The sequence below is a fragment of the Phlebotomus papatasi genome, chromosome 1 (assembly GCF_024763615.1).
Source record: "Phlebotomus papatasi isolate M1 chromosome 1, Ppap_2.1, whole genome shotgun sequence".
Taxonomy (NCBI): Eukaryota; Metazoa; Arthropoda; class Insecta; order Diptera; family Psychodidae; genus Phlebotomus; species Phlebotomus papatasi.
In genome coordinates this window covers 23466314-23488431 of record NC_077222.1, presented here as the reverse complement: position 1 = coordinate 23488431, position 22118 = coordinate 23466314, and the positions used below count along the sequence as shown (strand labels likewise).

Here is a 22118-nt window from a genome sequence, read left to right as displayed (position 1 = left end):
TTGTACAAGAGGTTATATCAGAATCTTAGGTTATGTTAAACCTAACCAAAAAAATAAACAAGTCTCAATTCAGATTGAGAAATCTTCAAAAATCTTCTTGATACCTTGAAAATATTGGGAAAAGTAATAAATTAATTTCTAAAGGTTAAGTCTAAATCTTTACGTCCACTAGACTAGGGTGAGACTCTGATATATTTCTGTTTAGAATAAAAACAACACTTTTCAAGTTTTAAAATTCACCTGAATTTTATTGAAAAACTAATTCAATCTTCGTCAAACAAACTTTATTAATATGGATATGTCTGGAAGGTTATTTCATGAGGAATTTGAAGGTTATGTTCAGCATAACCTCACAATATAAAGTAATTTATTATTTGTGAAATGAACAATTAGGCGCATTACCTAAATTTTTAAAAGATACTGAGAAGCAAAATAGCTTCCTTATAGAACCAAAGCCTTGATAAATGTTTCAATGCACCTTAAGAAGGCTTATACGGAGATTTTTGTATTGAAATTCCTGTACAAGGTCTTAAGAGATCCTTAAGAGTGCGCCGCTTTACTATTAATAAGTCTCACTGATGGAAATAAGAGCGCTATGAGCATAATATAAGAATTTTTGTTCTATAACGCCTTACTTGGAGAATTCTTTGAGATTATGTGACTCAATGGGTCAAGTGGTAGAGCACTCGCTCTATGATGCAAGTGTCCCGTGTGCGAATCCCCTTTAGGTCACCAGGATTTTTTTGCGTACAAGAAAAAAATAATGATGCATGTCTAGAAATCCCGTTGCGGGAAGGCCCTGTTCCTTCATGGAATGTTGTGCTAGCATTATTATTATTATTATTATGTTGAATAATAAAGGTCTCAGATATAAATTGTCGTTCTATAAATTTTGGATTTTGAACTGTCAAGTAAAATCGAGGATGAGATCTTTCGGTTGAATTTCTAAAAATGGAGGCGAACGAGAAACCAATTATTAAAAAAATAAATCCGTTCAATATATTGCGAAAATTCAATAAACAGACGTTATGGTTAAATTGCAAAATGACATAACCTAAAAACCTGCTTTTAAAGGGACCAAAACAATTAAATTTCCTATACACAAAAGTAGATTTTACTTAAAGAACAAGCAAAATATACTATGTTCAATTTCATCTGAAATTTGTATCTTCCAGAATTTAAAAAAAAGATAATCCTTTCAAGATTTCCTTTTTATTATTTTGAGGTTAGAATTTGTTCTGCTCAGCCTAAAAAAATTTCCAAATTAGTTTTATTGTAGTCAGTGGTTAAATATTCATCAAAAAATTATTCCAGAAGACAAATTACGAGTTTCAATCAAATAAAATGTTGTTTTTGATTTTTAATATTAGACTTATCATAACCTCAAACTTTTCAAAGGAACTTATTGGTTAAAAAACAGAATTGAGGCTCATTATTTCTGCGGTAAATTCCCCCAAAAATACTCCAATTGCTTGAATTATAATTAGAGATCAACATTTATTCCAGAAAATGCACTTCCGGAAAGTACCCTTGAACACATTCGCTAAAAAATGCTTTTTTCTTTCTTTTTAAAATTTGATTATTAAAAAAATTATATAATGAAAAGGCTCTGTAATGGCTCCGGCACACCTTTTGGATCGGGAATACTTCATGAAGGCGAAATTCAAATCACTTTCTCACAAGTTCTGCATATGTCTATATCATTCTTTCGCACTCTTCTTCTTCTTCTTTTGAACATCACAACAATTTCAATTTAGCTTAATCGAATTTGGAGTGCAAAAGAATGAGATAGGTATATGCAAAACCCGTGAGAAAGAAAGAGTTGCGAATTTTGATTTCATGAAATTTTCCTGAGCTAAAAGTTGTGCCGAAGCCATAAAGAATTGTGAATTCTGTTTAAGGAATTCCAAGAATCTCACAGTAAAAATTTTCCCTTACGAATTCTGTATTTATTTAAGGTTATAATACATAACCTCACATTCCAAATGTAATCATCCTTAACCCAAATAGTAAAATAAAGCGGCTTGATCTATTTTGAAAATTCTTCAAAAAGCTGTATTAAAAGAGATTTTCAACCCTTAATTCTTAAATTAATCAAAACCTTATTTGACGCGTCAACATAACCTCAAAGCTGCACGTTGATCATCTCAACACAGTTGATTCGTTTTTCATCAAACTTAATTTGGCAATTGATCTCACAAATAGATTATATAGAATACTACAGCTGATCGTTTATTTGCTCAATAGGTAAATCCGAAAAGTGTTAGGTTATATTTAACCTAACCTAAGAAATTCAAAGAATACTGTGTCTATCAGAATTTCTAACTTTTCGTGTAGGGGTTTTTGTAATCAATAATTTCTTCTCAACAAAAAGCTTGGTATTGGGATTTTTTAAGTATGAAATACGTCAAATCCTAACCTCAAAAATATAGAAATCGTAGTCAATTAAACTCATTCTCGAGTGTTTCATAATTCTGAAATAAAGGAGTAGTTTATTTTTGAATTTCATTTTTTTTGAACTTGGAAATTATTTATTATGAGACGAATTTCTTTATCGAGGTTAGACTGTACATAACCTCAAATTAAGGAATAACCTCTTTAACAAATGGAACTAAAGAACTAGCCCCATTAATAAAAATTGAATTCAACCGAAAATTTTAGAAGTTCTTGACACATAAAACACGCTCTGTTTTCTTTTCAGGTTATGTCAGACATAACCTCACATTCAAAGCTAACCTCTTTGTCAAATTAAAAAATCCGTGATTTTAAAGGAATTAGCTAAATTTTCATTAAAATATTAGTTTTGTTCTTTTATTAATTTTTTTTTAACTATACATTTGAAATATCTATCTCTTCATTTTAAAAATTTTCCATTTTCTTTGCAAATAGTGAATCGCTTTTTAACTTTACAATTTGGTGACATCTTTAGGATATTTTTCTTTTTACTTATTTCTTGCGCAACATCAAATTGTGGGGTAGTTTCTGATTTTTTTTATGTGCAATTTCTTTCGGCGCGTCAATATTTTTCTCTCATGCGCTTTTTAAAATAAAATTTAAAAAAAAAAATGTAATAAAATCGTTGAAAAAATATTCAAAGAAATTGCTATAAATTCAATAAAAATTTTTTTTCATCTAATCTTCAAATTTAAAATTAAACGAACTGTATCACAAAAAGTATTTTATAATAAAAAAAAAAATGTTATCAAATATGGCAGACAATTGAAAGGAAAAATAAAACTTACCGGGAATACAAAAAGAATCCTGTTGCAATTTGAATTCACAGAAAATTATTAACTTAAAACTTTCAATTTCGTGATGTTCCACAATTTTTTACATTCTTCCTCTCACTGAAAAAAAATCATTTTCTCGCTGCACATTGATTTTCATGATCAATTTGTTTGTTTCTTGCTATCTTCATCTCTAATATTTAACAATAATTAGCGTAACTCTTCTTTCTCTTTTTCTATATATCATTCCTCTGATCAGACCCTCTCAATTTCTCCCAAGACGCCCACAAAAATCCATTGAAACAGTTTTTTTTTTGTGTGAAGCATTTTGTAAAGAAATAGTCAACCGATCAACATACTCATTTGCTTCAATCGAGATTATCTTGGAAAATTAATTTGATATAGCCCGGAGTTCCGACTAGAGGCGTAGCACAGAATGGGCAAACTGCTTGGAAACCATTTGTGCCATGAGGAATATCCACATTGGCCCAGTATCTGCAGAAATTCAAGAAAAAAACAGAAACAATTATAAATGTGAATGAAGCTAGAAAAAAAAATTCATTAATAAGTAAAATTCCATCATGAGCAAAGAGATATGATTTTTGAAATGGTTTTTCTTCATCAAATTATTAATTATTGGAAATGATACGAGACCTGAGGCTGTGAATTTAATCTCAAGAAAATTATATTGATTTGTATTTTCAATATCTACCTTCGGTACATTCAGAAATCAATGATAAATTAATTTCTTTTGCAAAAAAACAAATTAATGACTACATTTTTTAATCTAACTCAGAAAAATTTGTAAATAATTGTGAATTTCACAAATAGCTCTCGAAGGTGCTTGGAATGTTGAAAATATTGACAATTTAATGAATTTCATATTAGAATTAATTCTTAATGGCACCGGCACACCTTTTAGATCAGGTAAATTTCATAAACTCAAAATTTACATCCCTTTCTTCCTTAAAAACTTTGCATTTGCCATCACACTAAATTAAATTTAGTTCAGTCCAATTTTGAGATCGAAAGAGTGAGATAGACTTATGCAATTTTTTCAAAAAGAATGTGATGCAAATTTTGATTTCATGAAATTAGACCGAGCTAAAAGGTGTGCCAAAGGCATAATGGCTCCGGCAAACCTTTCAGATAAGGATAATTTTATAAAATCGAAATACACGTCTCTTTCGCTCTCAAACGTTTTGCATATGACTATGTCGCTCTTTTGCATTCTTCTTCTTATTCTTTTGAACATCACACCAAATTCAATTTACAGTAGATTCTCGCTAATTCGGCTCTTTTAAGATCGGGCTACCTTTTAATTCGGGCAGCAGTTAAATTCGAAAAAAGTTTGTTGACATTTCTTTAAGTTTGACTATGATTATCGAATGAAGCAAATATCCTTAAATTCACCATGGTTTGTCTAAGTATGATGTTATTTAGCATTATTAAGGGATTCTCACGAAATTTGAGTGTGTAAACTTTAATATGTGCATTCAGATGAACAAAAAATCGTTACATTTCAAACAGTTTGACGCCTTCTTCTTCTTCTTCTGTTTTATGTAAGGCTGTCGGACTCACTCGGGTCCATATAGCCAAAGTTTGACGCCAGAATTTCTCTCTAATTCGGCTGACATTTCGGTCTCAAATGCCCGAATTACAGAGAGTCCACTGTAGTTCAATCCAATTTTCAGTAAAATGAAAGGGATTTACACAGCTCTCTCGGATATCCGACTGACAGGGGGACAAAATGACATTTGGGGTTTTTGAATTGGTCAACGGTTTTATCTATTTTGCGCTGTGTGAATTTATTTTCTGTCGAAAAACAACAGAATTTTCTTCGATGGTGCGCTTATGTTTCATTTTGTACCACAATTAAGTATCAAAGGCTTTGATAAAGTGGAAATAACATTTTAATTCATCCTGAAAAGCTGCATGTTTCGTAAAAAAAAAAAGTTGAATTCATCAACTGTCAGAGTGTTTGGCAGCTGTCAGCCGTATATCGAAGTGCCGGATATCGGAGAGAGCTGTGTATGCAAAACGTTTCAGAATGAAAGAAGACGTGTATTTCGATTTCATTAAATTATCCCTATCTAAAAGATATGCTGGAGAAAAAAGTATTTTTTCTAAGAGAAGGTTCAGAAATTAGAAGCCAGTAATAAGCCTAGATCAGCTTATTGTAGGTGAGATTCTTAACGTGAGCAAACTCGGATAGCATGCAAATTCGATTTGGAACTAAACTTAAGAGATATAATACAGCAATATTTGGAATCAAATTTCTGAAAAATTGCAAACTTTTTATTTAAATCAAAATATCTAAGAGGTAAATGAACTGACAGATAGATGGTTGTGAAATATATACCCGAATCTCCGCTGTAATTTTGCCCCAAAAATTTGATCTTATCAGTTGCTCGGTAGCCGAGATAATTTAATTTTTGTTTTGGGATATGTTTTTTGACCACAGCGACCGTATAGTCCATGTGAAGAACTAGACAATCCCATAGCAAAATTCCGCGGAAATTCCAGTGGAAAACTAGCGTTCAAATTGCAAAAATCCGCGGAATTTGACGCAAAAATTCCACTAAGTTTTCCATGGAATTTCAAGTACGAACCACTGGAATTCCAGCGTTGAATTCCGCGGAATATTTATACTGAAACTCACACGTGAAACGTCCGCGGGATAAGCTGGAAAAATCCTATGGAAAATTCCACTATCTTTCCACAGGCTTTCCCATGGTTTTTTCCACTATTTTTCTCGAATGTCAAACAAATAAAATGGTTTTGTGACAACGTGGATAATTTATTTCCAAACCTTCCGCAAACATTTTTAGTGATTCATGTGGAAATTATAATATAATTAATTATGCGACACTGCGTTTCGTGTAGATAATAGTGAAGTGATTACATTAAATATAGGTCGCCAACCTAAAATAATATTGTTTTTATGTCACTTAATATATATTTTGTGAATTTTTTTTTTTTTAAAATATGTTTTATTGCTCAAAGTGTTAATGCGTTATTGCTGGTTTAGTAAAACATATTATAATCCTCGTAATCTTTGCTATTTCTTTAATATTCGTAAGTAAAATCACGAGGTGCATGTGACAGGTTCATTTTTTCTCCATTTTATTTTGGTGGAAAAATCCACATAAATTCCACGAATATATTCCACAGAAAAAAATCCAGCATAAATCCATCAAATTTTCCTTGGAACCTATTACGGAAAATTTCCATGGATTTTTTTAAGGAAAAATACTGGAAAATTCCGAGGAATTTTTCGCTTGTTATTCCTATTCCGCTTTCTTTTGCTATGGAGGTGGCATTTCATGAGAAATTTCCAAAATTCTCTCTCTTTTTAAAATTCTGTCAATTAGAACCGGAGTTATGGTCATTTTAAGAATTTTTTCTGGACCCTTATAACTTGGGTCAGGGGAGGGGAGTTAGGGGACCTTATGTTTGATACTGATCGCAAGCTCTAAGGCCGAGCTACAATATATTAAAATTTGAGATTGATCAATGCTATAGGGGCGGAGCTATTTAGAAAAAACAAAAAAAAACCGCAAGTTGATATCCTTCTTAGTTCGAAAGCTATTAAGCTTCGAAAAGCGGCCGGACGGACGGGAAAGTTTAGAAATTTTCCAGGTAGATCACAGGCGTTTCCATTGGAATTTTCTTCTCTCGGAAAATATGGTAACTTTCCTACCCAAATTCCGATATTTACATTAGGAATTTTCTTTCTAAAATCTCCGGCAAATTCAACCACGGGAATTAGGATGGAATCTCTGGAGAAATTACGCTACTGAGGTGTGAAATTGAGAGTATATCCTTCAAGGAATCGCATCCGTGAACAAAAGAATATCACGCTTGTTTCTGCTATAGTCCACGAGGTTCGCCATTTGTAAAATGCATGAAAAAATGAGTTAGATAAAGTACTTACACGACCGAAAAACGTTAAGCCCTTTTTAGCATATTCGAATTTCATTAATTTTTTTTTAGAAAATATTATTAATAATGATATTACAACAAAGTTTAGTTTATAAGAGATTGACTTTCAGGCAATAATGGTGAAGAGTAAATTACGACAATTGCAGATCGAAGCGACACAAAACATATTTCAATTGAATATTCAATTGCATTTTTTTTATATTTGAGGGAAGATCTCCAGCAAAAATAAAAACGTATTATGAACAAATCGTTTTAACAGTAAATATTCTCTGTGTGAAGCAAAATTATGTCACTCAAATTACAGTTTTTTTTTCGTAATAACTTTGTCCAATTCATCAATCTTCTGTCATCAATACCTCCAAAATTGCGTGTAATTTTCACTTATTTCTCAGCAAATAATACATCATGGTCAAAAAGCAATATGAAAGGAAATCTACAAAAATTAGCTCATATTCACAGCCAAATAGATTAATCTGAATTTTTTTTTCGAGGTCTCTTTGGACTTTTAAAAGAAGTTTTGCAATTTTTTTTTTTAAAGGTTGGGTGATTTTTTTTTTCTCTTTCATCAAACTTACTTGACTGTCTTCTCTGTCGCCATGTGACCACATGGATTAAATGCATAAGTTGGTGGTCCAGAGTCAACGTAGAAGGCAGGTTCAATTCCCATACAGAGTGTCACAACGGGTCCCATTTCCAGGCACATCGGACACCGTCTGGCTCCGGTACTTTTGTCCTGACCCCAATCATGATGTCCTTTTGGTGTCATTACAGTTTGCACAATTGTCAGGTGGACAGGAGGGAGAGAGAGAGAGAGAGGGAAGGCACAAAAAGGACAAAAAAATAATGTTTTAGCCTTTCCTAAATCAATCATTACAATTCATTGTCATTCTGGATGATGAAAATTTAATGACTAAGTGAAGTAAATATAGGAATACTCTGCTTGGCAATTATTTTCGAAATTCAGGGAAATATTCCCATGAGAAAAGTAGCACTTTTCGTATGGAGTCTTATTCATGAGTTCCCCTCGTGAAAAATTCTCTGAGGTTAAACGGGGAGTTTTTATAGATTTTTTTTCAAAATACAATATAGAATTTTGATTTTTGAATATTAGGACGTAATCTCGCTTTTCCAAATACAGGAATGTGTCTCAGATAAAAAGAAAATGGTATGTTGTACAAGATAATTGATATTTTCTGATTAAATGCGTTTTGGGGGGGTCACTATTTACAAATTGGTCCCTAGAAAGTTAAGGATCATCGAAAAAATCAAGAAGTACGAATCTTCCATCATTCACAGCTTCAAAACATCTCCCTCGTTACTTCCGACTGCACAGAATAAAAGTCGAATAACTCGATTTTAATAAATGGTCATTATTAATTTTTACTGACCAAACTGTTTATATTCACTTGTCGCTTTGAATTATTTTTTTCTTCATCACAAAAAATAGTTTTTTTTTGAAATTCTACTCTTTCATTTAATATAAACTAAAAAACGTAAATAAAAAAATATAATTTTCAAAATCGTAGTTCTTATATTTTTTATTCGTTAATTTGTTTCTTATTTGTTCATCGAAATATCCCTGTTAACGCAACCGTCGATCTACATTCTCTCTGAATCTAGCAAGAAACGACAGCAAATACTATAAAAAGCTAGGGGTGACTCATTTTATGGACAAGACACACAAATAATTTGACCGAAAAAAAAGTTTCTGAAATTGCGAAAAAGTGCATTTTAATAAGGAGACACTTCTAGTCTTTCCAGTAGAGAGACATTTAAGAACCACGGAATCTTCTCTAAGAACTCATTCAGACACGAAAACGTTTCAATAAGGTTCCTTTAAATTTCATTCATTCATTCATTCATTTATTTAATCAACGTTTAACGCTTCCTGTAACTCAAAAACTTTACTAGAATCACAGAAACTTGCATAAAAATGCAAAATCCAAATAAATACCACTGAAATATTCCAATAACAGCGGAAATATATCCGAGACAAACAGAGGTGTTTCTAGAATAACGGATTCCTGTTTAGAAACACATACGTACTACGCAACTTAGAACGTGTCCAAGAAACATGGAAAAGATAGTAGAATAAAGAAAATTTTCTTTAGAAATGCACAAACACTTTCGAATAACTTAGAAACATTTATAGAAACCTTTAGTATAATACAAAAACGTTACGGAAAAATCGAAAATATTTTAAAATACAAAAACGTTTCTAAAAAAGCACAAACGCAGCTTAGGATCACTGAAACTTTAAACTGAAACTCATAAACACATCCAAATGACACAGAAACATTTCTAGAAACCTTTAGTAATACAAAAAAGTTTTGAAAGAATCGAAAATAACCCCTACACTGAGAAAAAAAAGGGTTGCGATTAACTTCTTTTTGCTCATAATTTTAACACTTTACAGGTGTAAAAATATATCAACATTTTTTAATGTTAATTTTACACCTTTGTAAGGGTAAAATTAACATGAAAAAGGGTAACTTTAACCTCTAATACACCTAAAAAGGGTAATATTTACACCGATTTCGGATCGCTACTGCAGGGTAAAATAAACATTTCCGGAATGTTATTTTAACTTTTTCGGACTTCTCTCAGTGTAGATGTAGAAAAACGTTTTTGGAAACGCATACACGCAATCTAGAAACACTACAACTTTTCACGAAAAAAAAACTTAGAATGATACAATATTGTGCAGAACGGATGAACGCATTCAAATGATACAGAAACGGTACTTAGAAACACACAAAGACATCTGAGAAATACGGAAAAGGTTGTAAGAATAATAAAAAATTCCCCCCGATCGAATTAAAGAAGGATCTCAACAGCTATGTATGTTTCACACAAGTTTTAAAAGATGTTTTCTCAGAAATCTTTAGGAAATTTGCTTTAAAATATGTACTTCATATTTTTGGAAAATGATAAAAACCAACAAATGGGGTATTTAGAGTGATCGGAGTGCGATGTCTCAGATGAACAAAATTGTAGTTCTAAGTGTGGCCTATCACCTGGTATCATTGGATTTTTAATATTTTGTTTAGTTTATTTTATACAAATTTTTAAAACCTCACTTTAGGACCATTTTTTTGGTAATTTTTAGAGAAACTTCAATTTTACACCCCGAAGGAGTGGTTTTACAAGGTTTTTTGTTATTATCAAAATTGAAGCTCGACTAATGAGCTTTCCAACGCACCCACACTTTTCAAGTTCCGTTCACTAGAACCTGAGATATAACGGATAATGTAAGGCAAAGCAGAAAAAATATAAAAGTATTAATAAAAAAAAATTGTTACGTATAGGAGCAAAACCAAGACCAGATTCTTAATCAGGGGACTTGACTCTATCAAACGTACCATGTGAGATCTCCGTTAAAAAAACCGTGTTGCATAGTGTTATTAAGACCATCTACACATTCGGAACAATTTTCGTCAAAAATTGCTTTTTGGTAAAACGTCAGAATTCTGTCAAAAATGCAATTTTTATGAAAACTGCACCCAATGTGTAGAGCCCTTGACATTAAAACAAGCTTTATCGTAAACTTATTAATCATAACATATTTTTCATCTGAGCGAGCACGAAAGATGATTTCTTCATTGTTTTATTCGTTTAAACCAGAATCACATTGACAGTAAAATGCTCACCGTATTTTGTTAATTTACGTACTTTCATTGCAATTCTTATGCAAATTCTCGATTACCGTAATACCTTATCTCATACTCGGTTGCAATAGGTGAAAATAATATAAGAAAATTGAAGAAATAAAACGAAAATGCGGTAAAGGGTGAGCAAAAAAACTACGATTCATTTCTCTTAGTTTTTTTCTTACCGTTTATCGCATTTTCGCTTTATTACTTTTTATATTATTTTCACCTAGTGCCACCGAATATGAGATAAGGTAATACGGTAATCGAAAATTTGCGTACGAATTGCAATGAAAATGCGTTAATTAACGAAATACGGTGAGGCTACGGCTAGCATTTTATTGTCAATGTGATTCTGCCCTTATTCTGTAATTACATAAGTGTCGAAATATTGATACTTTTTAAAAGATCCCCAGTGATCCTTTTATTTTCACCAGTGTTTCTAGAAGCGCAGAAACGCACCCTAGATGTACGGAAACGTGCTTAGAACATGGAAAATGTTTCTAGAAATGCATAAAAGCATCTAAGTGACAAGAAAACCTTTCTAAAGACGCTTAAATGCGTCCTATAAATATGATACCTTTTATAGAACTCCAGAAACGCTTTGAAGAAACATGAAAATGTTTCTACAAATGCAAAATAGCATTATAAAAACACGGAAATACCTTTGGAAACGGGAAAATTCATCTAAGAATCACAGAAACATTCGAGAATAGCAGAATGGAAATTTTTATCATGTATCTAACAGAATCTGTTTTCAAATATCTATTTCCATGTTCCATGAAATTTTCCTGCTTCTTCAGATAATCTGACGATAAAACATGCATGTTTCTAGAAACAGAAATCACATGTATCTTTTTTCCTTTTATGAAATACCCCTAGAAAAAAAAGAACATATTCTCCTAAGTCTGACAATCGAATTTTTTCGGAATTCCCAAATTTTCCAAAGGAACTCACAAAGATTTTCAACAAAAATGCGCTGTGAGATTCCACACGAAAATTGCCCTTTTCCCAAAGCATTCCACATGGAAAATTTTTCCCATGTGAAATTTTCCTCAAAAAAAAAAAAATCGAGAATAAAAGCCCTGCATTGAGAAAGCTTTTCCCTTGACAGTTGAGCAATGAAAAGTTGGATATAAATTGACTTCTGAGGAAAATTATGTTTCACGGTGAAAAAGAAAAAAAAAATATAGGAAATCGACTTTCCCTTTGAATTCCACAAACCCTCTTCTTCTTCCATCATTTCTGACATTTTTTCTCTCCCCTGCAAAATAATAAGAGCATGTGATAGCAACTAACCTTGGACATGGCCACAATTTAAATACACGTAGGGCTGGTTTACATGTTCACCAAGAGTAACCTTCCGTGGAATTACTAATGTGTTGAGGCCAACCGGACACTGTGGACGTCCAGCATTGATTTCATCCACTAATTTTTCGAGGTCTCTTTTGGTCTATTTGGGATGGATTAGAAAAAAGAAGAGAGAGAGAGAGAGAGAGAGAGAGAGAGAGAGAGAGAAAAAATCCAATAATTAATTACGCATGAAAACCAAAAAGAAACAAAAAAATAAAAGAAAATTTCTAAATATTTCTTACTGGTGAATTGTGGAGTCCTTCGGCCGATCGCCACAGCAGAGTAGCACCGCATAAATCAATTAGAGTCCCATCCTGAAGTATATTGGACTCATCGAACACAGGAACACCCTTCTGTTGGGCCGATCGCGATTCACGCAAACTGAACACATCTCCTCCCACTGAACACTCACGCCACAGACCACATTTGGCATTTCCACCACAAAATTGGCCCTCAGGATGCATTATTAAGACACCATTTGTCGTCAGACCATCAATCTCAACATTGTCTTGCCACTTTGTCGCTTTCTCCTTTAAAAGAAAAAAATAGAGAGAAAATAAAACAGAAAATAAGGAGGAGTTTAGGTGGAGATATTGAGACAGTTTTTAAAAATTAATAATGTTCGTGTTCTAACCTATGACATTTTAGCCTTTAAACGCATTTAGCATTTTGAACTCTTAAAATATGTGATATTTTTAGAAAGACATCGGAATTTTGGAATGTGAGGTCGATTTTGTATGAAATCCAAGTCCTTGACCTGTTCTAGATCTAGGTAGAACATGCAACATTTGCACAAATACTTATAGAAACTCTTCGTTTATATCAAACTTCTCGGAAATTGTCATAAAAAGCATTTAAAAAAAAAAAACCAAAGCATTAAGAGAAAATTAATTATTAATTAATTAAAGAAAATTAATAGGGTAGATTGGGTTAAATCTAAAATTGAGCCAAATTTGAATAGAACTGATAGGCTTATCATTGGCTTTCTTATCCTTTTTTTTCTTGAAAGGAATGGGATAAAATTTTTATGTTACTAAAGTGGACTAAACTTTAAGCCCCATGTTTATAAAAATAATCAAATTCATGATGTTCCTCTTTTGAGTTTGACAATTGATTTTATAAAAAAAAAAGTGGCAAAGCACCCAGGTTTTGCGAAATTCTCGAACTTGTGACTTGGATGCTGTAACCTCAAAATAAGTTTTGCAATATTGACCTTTTACCGATTCTCTACAGATGTAAAACGATTCATAAATCACTTTAAAAAAATTCCATAAAATAGTTTTAAGAGTAATAGAACTGATTTTCTCACAATTACTTATCGGTTCATGTTCATAACCGGTTCGTGACAGGTTCACAACCGATTTATACAGTAGACTCTCTCTCAATTGGGCATTTGGGGCAAAATGTTATCTGGTTTATCGACAGATTTGGGCGTCAAAGCCTTTGTAAATTCCACAAAAAGCGCTTAATTATAAAGAATCACGATAAAATAGGAAGAACTGCAGCGAATTTGAGCGAATTAGCTTCATAATTTAAACGTGAAAATTGTCAACAAAATTTTTCGCCCGATTAAAAAAGAGCCAATTGAGTGAGAATCTACTGTAAAACACTCAAATCATTGCCTAAACCTAAAGTTGTCTACACACAGAAAATTTTTTTTGGGGTAGAGACGGATAGGACCCATCGTTAGAAAAACCTTGATCTCAGATACAATATATACTAAAATTTTGTCAAAATCGCTTCAGAAACACCAAAAATGCAGTCCGATCAAGACATTTGTGGTTATAGCTCGGATCAGGGAGCATCGAGGGAAGAATGCGACCCACCGTTGGAAAGGTCTCGACCTCAACTACAATATATTAAAATTTAAAGGAAAAGCATCGTCTGGTTTTCGAAATATTCGAGCGAGATCGAATAATCGAAAATCGATTTTTCAATTAATAGGACCTTCGATTAAATCGTATGAAATTGGGGTATCATAAGGGTTTTTATACTCCACTATAGCTTTCCAAAACACCAAAATTTTTCAAGTTCTGACAATCAGAACCGGAGATATGGCCTTTGAAAATTGAATTTTTGACCCCCTCTAGCTTGGGTTAGGAAGGTCGGGTGGGGGGGTTTAATTTTTTTTAATCGAAAGCTTTTAGGTCCAACTATAACATACTAAAATTTGAGATCGATCGATGCCATAGGGGCTAAGTTATTGAAAAAAAAGAACAAAATTTGGGGGTGTTTCAAAATGGCGGCACTAGGGGGTGGGGGTGGATCTGACATCGCCTACTTCTAGCCACCCATCGACATTTAACCTTTACCGAAAACCGCTTGTCGACATCTCTCTCCGTTCTCTCTCCAGAAGCGTTTGTACTCCGGACGAGACGGACGGGTCGGACGGGAGAGACGTCTACGAAAATCGAATTTTAGTGCATATTATATTCGTGATATACAGTGGCGGCCAATAAAATAGAAACACTTCTTAAAACTTGAGTTTTTTTTTAAATTTTGATAACTTTTTTCTAGTATGTTTAAAAAATTTTAATTTAGAAATGTTAAAGTAATTGTTAAGGTTGTTGTTGGAAATGTAAAGCAAATCCAAAATTTGGGCCTGATATGACTAGGTCGGATTTCACCTGTGACCACAAAAGCTGAGATTGTAAAGAATCTCAGCTAGAAGTCGTGACAAAGCGTCCTAGGCTTTGCGAATTGCTCAAATTCGTGACTAAGATGCTATACCTCAAAAGAACTTTTGCAATATTGCCCTTTCACCGCTTCTCAACCGATTTAACCCTATTCATAAATAACTCAAAAAATCCCCTAAAATAGTAATAAGAGTAATAGAACTAATTTTCGAACAAAAAATTACTTATCGGCTTTATAACCGGTTCCTTACTGATTCACAACCAATTTGAACAAATTTATAAATTACTCAATTGCCCGAAATACACCGTATGGGAGTAATATTATTAAATTTCAGTTAAAAAGTAACCAATTAAACAATTTATAATCGATTGAAGCCGGTTCAATTTTATCGGAAATTTCTAGACCTTTCCAACAACCCTAAACATGATACTATTTGGTTTATAAATACGCTCTCTAGAGCCCTTTTAACCCTTCACCTTGAGAAAACGTTATTAGGAATGATTCAACGGAATTTTCGTTTAGGGAAAAATGTCCGCCTGGGTAATCCCTAAAACATATCCAAAAATGATGAAAATGACAAATAGCGTGAGATCTTTCTCAGAAATCGTCTGAAATGCAAATATTTCTTGGGAAAATGGGGGGGGGGGTATAGAAGGTGGAAATTTTAGGGGATGAAAAAGTCGAGGGATTTAATATATTACATCCTCTGTTTAGTTCTAGGATAAAATGAGGTTATGTCATTATGGAAGGGCTGTTGCATCTTACTTATTAATGATTTATTATTTAATTCATTGCTTCATCTTGTGTATAAGTTTAATGCTGGAAATGATATTAGAATTGGAAATGATTCTGAATTAATCTAATGATTGATTTTTTTCCACACGATGGCGCTATATTTCCTCACGAGTGGCGCTGGCAACTGTTCTCAATTTTTCATTCTCAAACTTTCTGTTGAAAAGTTCGGTTCTATTTAAAAAAAATACACAAAAAATTTCCTATATGCTAAATACTCCCCGCTTGAGCTAATTTAAGAGCCCAATTGAAGTTTTTGATGCAGTTTTTTAAAGGGTGTTGTGCAAACATTGGACCTCTTAACAAATCCTGTTTTCTCTGTCACTATATACAAAATTGATAAAATGAAACGAGACATTGGAAGACACATTAAATAACTTTGAGCAACAAATTCACTTAATTGGGTTAATATTTTTTCCCTCCTAATTGCTTTTCTGTGTGTCGTTTGTTTTTCAATTGGACACGGCACAAAATTGGATGTAAGAGAGAAACACATAAAAAAGGTGATTTCTGCAGGAGTTTTCTCAATTTAAAACTATGAGGATTGTGTTTGGGTTAATGCTAAAGTAGTTTGTTTTTTGGCCTTAAAATATATGGATACATTTTATTTCTTGCACTATATGTCTTGTTCTCATTCCAAGACAATTGGTTACATAAAAAAAACACTCTGAAGGTTTTTCACCGTTTCCTTTTGACATTACAACTCAATAGAAAATTTTTTAAAGTGCAAATCCACCATTTGACACCGTTCAACCCTCATTTTCTTTCACGCATTCAGCTCCAAAGTAATACGAGACATTTGTGTTTGTTTTTGTACATTGTGGACGATGAAGAAAGTAGGTCGAGATTATATGAGAAATGGTGGATTAAATTGATTAGTAGAGTACACATTTATATGAAGATGTTTATACTAAAATGGTCAAGGATACAAGTTTTGCGCCACTGCAAAAGGATGACGAAGAAATGAGTTTGTTGAAGTTTGGATGACTTTCCCAATGGCTATGTTTATATGTGAGTATTTTAGATTAGTTTAGACTAAATTTTGTAAATATCTATTTCCTGGATATTTTAATAAGAAAAGATAGGAAAAAATAGAAGAAACAATTGAGGTTGATTAAAATATGTAAATCTAACGTAGATTGGGGTACCGAAGATGCGGGTTACTGCCACTTTACTGTTCGTAAACCGTTTCTTAATTCTAGAAATTAAGGATGGTCTTCACTTCACCTATCTAATCAACTATGTTCGATCGGTAAAGACCATCCTTAAAGGCTAGACTGAGAGAAAAGCTTACGAACAACTGGATAGCAAAGTTCCTCGCATCTACGGTAGTTCGCAATTTTCTCAAAATGCTTAAATTTTGATACGAGAAAAATTTTTTTAGACCCTACTAGAACTCAATTGTTTACTGCAACTAGAAAAACTAATACGAGAGTACGAAGCATTGCTATTCGGAATGATTTTGGATTTGGGACAAATGGAAACAAACGAAATTTTTCAATTCGGAATAGGAGATATTCTTTCCGTACAGAAGTAGATCTTGAAAAATTCGAAAATCTATTTGAAGATCCAAAAAAGAGACTTTCTTACTTCTTAATGCTTTCGCAAGGTGGTGGAAGTTACATCCTGTTCGAATTTCGAAGTCCTCAAGTGTCAAAATGTGTCGGTCTTCGCATTGTTGTGAGAAAAGAAAACAGAACAACGACGCTTACTCTGTTCTTGCCCCAATATTTAATCACTCCATAATCACTGAGTCACTCTTTTGTCAGCTTTTTAGTATGACATTTGACAAATTTTCCCCACCTTGTTCGAAAATTTAGTATGAAAATTCGAAATTGAATTTGAATTCTTCGAACTATTGGAGAATCAAAATCTACTTGTGATCGGGCTCATTCTCGAAAAAAGCCAAAATTCCGAAAAACAAAAAATCCTGCATTCTTAAAAGTGCTAAAGTTTTCCACAATTAGACCAGTGTTTGCTGGATCCATAGGGAAATTTTCTATGTTTTGCGAAATTACTCCACGCATTATCCTCCGTATAATTCCATCCTTTACAGGACTTTGTCCGTTCGGGATTTTGGCCCCATTTGTCATTTTGGTTTTCAGGATGTTGGCTACTACTACAAAGAGTATAAATATTATTTGCAATTTGTCGCAAAATAACTTTAAAATACCTCAAAATTACCCTTTTTGCAGTCTTCTGGAATCACTTAACCTCACTTTTTGTCTACAAGGAGTTCTAAAAGGTACTTCAAACAAATATAAACCTCTCGAGACATCAGGACTCCAGTTTTTGACTTTAAAGTGCCTTCTGGAGCTTCTATTATCCATTTTAACTAAGAAATTACTCATTGGCTCCCTTGCTTACATTAAAAAAAACACTTTTTCATATAAACAATTAGGATTACATTTTAAATTTTCAGAAGAGTTCAGTTTAATCTAAATTAAATGATCGCATATAAACTCAATCAATATGAGACGGAAAAAATTGTAACTATTGTAAAAATAATCTATGTAGTACGTCTGTAGAATTAATTTTTCAATGTTTATTCTTGTATTGTATAAATGATAGACAATTTCTTAGTCAAACAACTCAATAAATTTTAATATCACTCATCAAGTGCGATATTCTATAAAAAGGTGAAAAGAGTCTGACAATAGTGCATTAATTGTTGAACAAAAGTGGTTAGAAAGATAAGAGAAAATGATGGTTTTTCTCTATATCTTATCATTGCTAACTTGCACACTAGTTTGCTTTCAATCTTGCATAAACACTCATTTAGAGCCATGCTCGTGTATGCACAAAAAGTACATGTGTTAATTAAATGAGGTCTAAACATTATGGTTTAATCTACTGTTCGAGTTACAGCGAGACAGAAAATTGTACAAAGATTCTCATTGTTTTGCTGCAAGATCAAGTGCCTCTTGCAGTCATAAACTTTATTTCTATTTTTGATGCAATTATTTGAGAAGGCATGAGAAAAAAAACTCATAAAGTTTATATTGAAGTTTAGAGAAAAAACATTAAGCTTGCATTTGTATTTAGTATTCAATTTGAGAAAAATTGTAATAAGGGGTTGCAAAAGTAATAAAGCAAATTATTCAGAAAATTTTTATTTTCCGTCTCAACAAGCAGAAAATTGATCTAACTTCTTAATCTTATTTTAATTTTATAAATTAGGTAAATTTCTATCAACATATAAAGTAATAGAATTTTTTATGTAATTGTTTTAATTTTAAACTAAGACAAAATCAGACTTCGAGAATCGCAGTGCTCATAGCCGAAGTTATATTCTTCAGAAAGTGTCTCCGCTAAAAGATGAATAGTTTCATATTTGCACAAAAAAGTCGTTGATATTCGAAGAATTCAAACTCAATTTCGAATTTTCATACTAAATTTTCGAACAAGTTGGGGAAAATTTATGAAATATTGCAATGAAAAGCTCGCGAAAGAGTTGCTCAGTGATTACGGAGTGATTAAATAAAATGGAACAGAAACAATAAACGTCGTTGCTCTGTATTGTTCCTTACAACAAAGTGAAGACCAACACATATTTTCACACTTGAGGACTTCGAAATTCGAACAGGATGTACTTCAGCCACCTTGCGAAAGTATCAAGAAGTAAGAACGTCTCTTTTCTTGGCTTTTCAAATAGATCTTAGAATTTTTGAAGATCTACTCCGAAATTCGAACATGAAATACATCCGCCACCATGCGGACGAAACGAGAAATAAAATTTAGCTTTTCTTTGGCTTTCGAAACCGATCTTCGAATATTTTTCTCTTGGGGAAATTTATGGGATTAACATACGGATTTTTTTAAGGTTATGTTTAACATAACCTCCCATAAAATCCATCCCGAAATAGTCCATAAAAAATACATTTCAAATTAAATTTATCTCAAACAAAAAAGGGGACTTTAAAAATAATATCATGTAAAAAAATGGTGAACAACTGAAAACCATTTTCCAGGAAGCAATTGCTGTAATAATTGTTGGTAGTAATCATAAATGGAAAGATGGAAAAATAGCAGCAATTCCATTTTATATTAATAGAGCTCCAGAGCAATCAATAGTATTGATCCTCTCACTTTTTTGATCGTTGTCACAGCAAATAAAATTTTTCATTTCATCCCCCAATGTAGAATTATTTCTCTGGCATCCCACCACTTGTTCAATAAATATAGAAAGTTTTGAAATGGGAATTGCGTAAGACATACAAGTAACTAATATCGACAGACTCAAATTACTATTTTTAATTAATTTATATAGTGAGAGGTAGTTAATATCAGGTGCTTCGTAAACATTGAATATTTATAGTGACAAAATCATTTAAACACAAACAACATTGCAAAGTAATTAAATTTTTAATTTCCGCCATGTGAGAATTATTTAATAAATAACATTTTAAAATTTTAGAGTGTCGGCAATTTTAGACAAATAATAATTTCATCATAGATCCCAACATCAATCGTCAATTTTCTCTGGCTTCCGCAAATAAAGATGGAAAAACTTTAAATAATTCACAACACTTTGCGGAAAATCAAAGAGTTTTTTTTCCTCTCTTCATTCATTCTCCTATATCTCTCTGTAATTTCCACAAAGTGAATCCATTTCACAAATATAGTGATAAATCTTCACAAAACACATTCCACAAATAAAAGGCAAAAGCTCCCAGTTGAAGTATTACAAAGAAACACAAAATCATTTATCAGAAGCGTCTCTTTTTTCATTTTTAAACATTCACTGAGAAAGAAAAACGGCAAAAAAACCCGTTGATGTCGTCACAGAAGAAAATTCGAGCGATAAAAATGAAAGAAAGAGAAAAGAATGAAATTTTTGTGGGTGGCAAATTGAAAATGAAGCAGCAGTATCACTTTTGGTTTCTTTTCTTCTGTCTTCAGTACAGTGTGTAGGGGATCTGTGCCAAATTTCGGACACGTTGCATAAAAGCCAGATAATCTCACAGAAATTTAAATAAAAAAAAAGGAATTCAAAAAGTAGTTTATCGTAATTGTTTTCTTCAGTTAATATCATTAAAATTAAATAAAAAATGTTAGATATTGCCATGTGTGCTATATATCGGACACCAAGTTTCTCGAAGTACTTTGCCCTTTTAAAAGTCTTTTAAAAACTTTTCTATAACATATCGTTTATAGAAACGATGCTATTATGTTGTTTTTTTGCATTGTACAACCTTTATAAATAAAAAAATATTATTTTTGGAAACTTGAGAAACAAAAGGAGTGTCCGATATTGCAAACTATCCGAAATTTGCCACAGTTTTTCCGTACAGAAGTAGATCTTGAAAAATTCGAAAATCTTTTTGAAGATCCAAAAAAGAGACTTTCTTACTTCTTGATAATTCCGCAAGGTGGCTGAGGTAACATCCTGTTCGAATTTCGAAGTGCTCAAGTGTCAAAATGTGACGGTCTTCACATTTTTGTGAGGAAAAACAGAGAAAGACGTTTACTGTCCTTGCCCCAGTATTTAATCACTCCATAATCACTGAGTAATTCTTTTGCCAGCTTTTAGTGTGATATTTGATAAATTTTCCCCACCTTGTTCGAAAATTTAGTATGAAACTTCGAAATTTAATTTGAATTCTTCGAACCTCAACGATTTTGTGTGCAAATAGAGTTCCATTTACCTTTTATCCAAGACACTATTGGAGCATCAAAATCTATTTTTTTGGGCTCATCATGTTCAATCCTTACAAAAAAATCACTTTATGTAGTGCACTGTTTTTTTTGCACTGTTGTTAACGATTAAAGTATCAAGAATACTGAAAATTGTAAAGGGAAGAACGGTCAGCGCTAAAGTGGCAAATATGTGAACTTGTATTTTAGACTTTCGTTCGATTTTCGAATAGGTTTCGTTTATATTTATCTGGTTTGTCTTTTTAGAAGGTTATCACTGAACAGAACCAATAAATCTTCAATCTTAATAATCCTAACCTCTAATAAGAAAAGCTTTTGATAAAGCATTTTTATTCTTTCATTTAATGAAGAAGTTTTACAGTAGACTCTTCGATATCTAGCACTTCGATATCCGGGTGACAGCTGCCAAACACTGGCGGTTGATGTATTCAAAATTATTTTCACTAAACATGAAGTTTTTCCAGAGTGAATTAAAGTATTATTAACATTGTATCGAAGTTTTTAATACATAATTGTGATAAAAAATGAAACATAAGCACACCATGAAGAAAATTCTCTTGTTCTTTGTCAGACAGAAAATAAATTCACACTGCACAAAATAGAAAAACCGTTGATCATTCAAAAAACCTAAATGTCATTTTGTACCCCAGTCAGCCGGATATCGCAGAGTCTACTGTATTTTGAAATTTTGAAACTGAGCTGCACATAGGGTAAGTGTGCCTAATTCCGGCCACCTTTTTTGTTCCTCGAATTTCCATGAACTTTTAGATTTTACGTACTCTAGAGATTATTCAATGCAAAAGAATAACAAAAAATGTAGCTACGACAAACGAGATGACGTGAAAAAGATATTGGA

General features: G+C 32.4%; 1 protein-coding gene across 2 annotated transcripts in view; it reads right to left on the bottom strand.

Annotated features, from left to right (window-relative positions):
- Window positions 1-3458: 3458 nt before the first annotated feature.
- LOC129798267 (protein pellino) overlaps window positions 3459-22118 on the bottom strand; it is a 97775-nt gene continuing 79115 nt past the window's right edge. For both annotated transcript variants that reach the window (XM_055841319.1, XM_055841320.1), the window contains exons 5-8: window positions 12418-12705; window positions 12122-12275; window positions 7748-7925; window positions 3459-3722 (exon numbers count right to left, since the gene is read on the bottom strand). In XM_055841319.1, coding sequence (XP_055697294.1) covers window positions 3596-3722; window positions 7748-7925; window positions 12122-12275; window positions 12418-12705 — 747 coding nt within the window. In that variant the 3' untranslated portion in view covers window positions 3459-3595. The remainder of the gene's footprint in view (window positions 3723-7747; window positions 7926-12121; window positions 12276-12417; window positions 12706-22118) is intronic.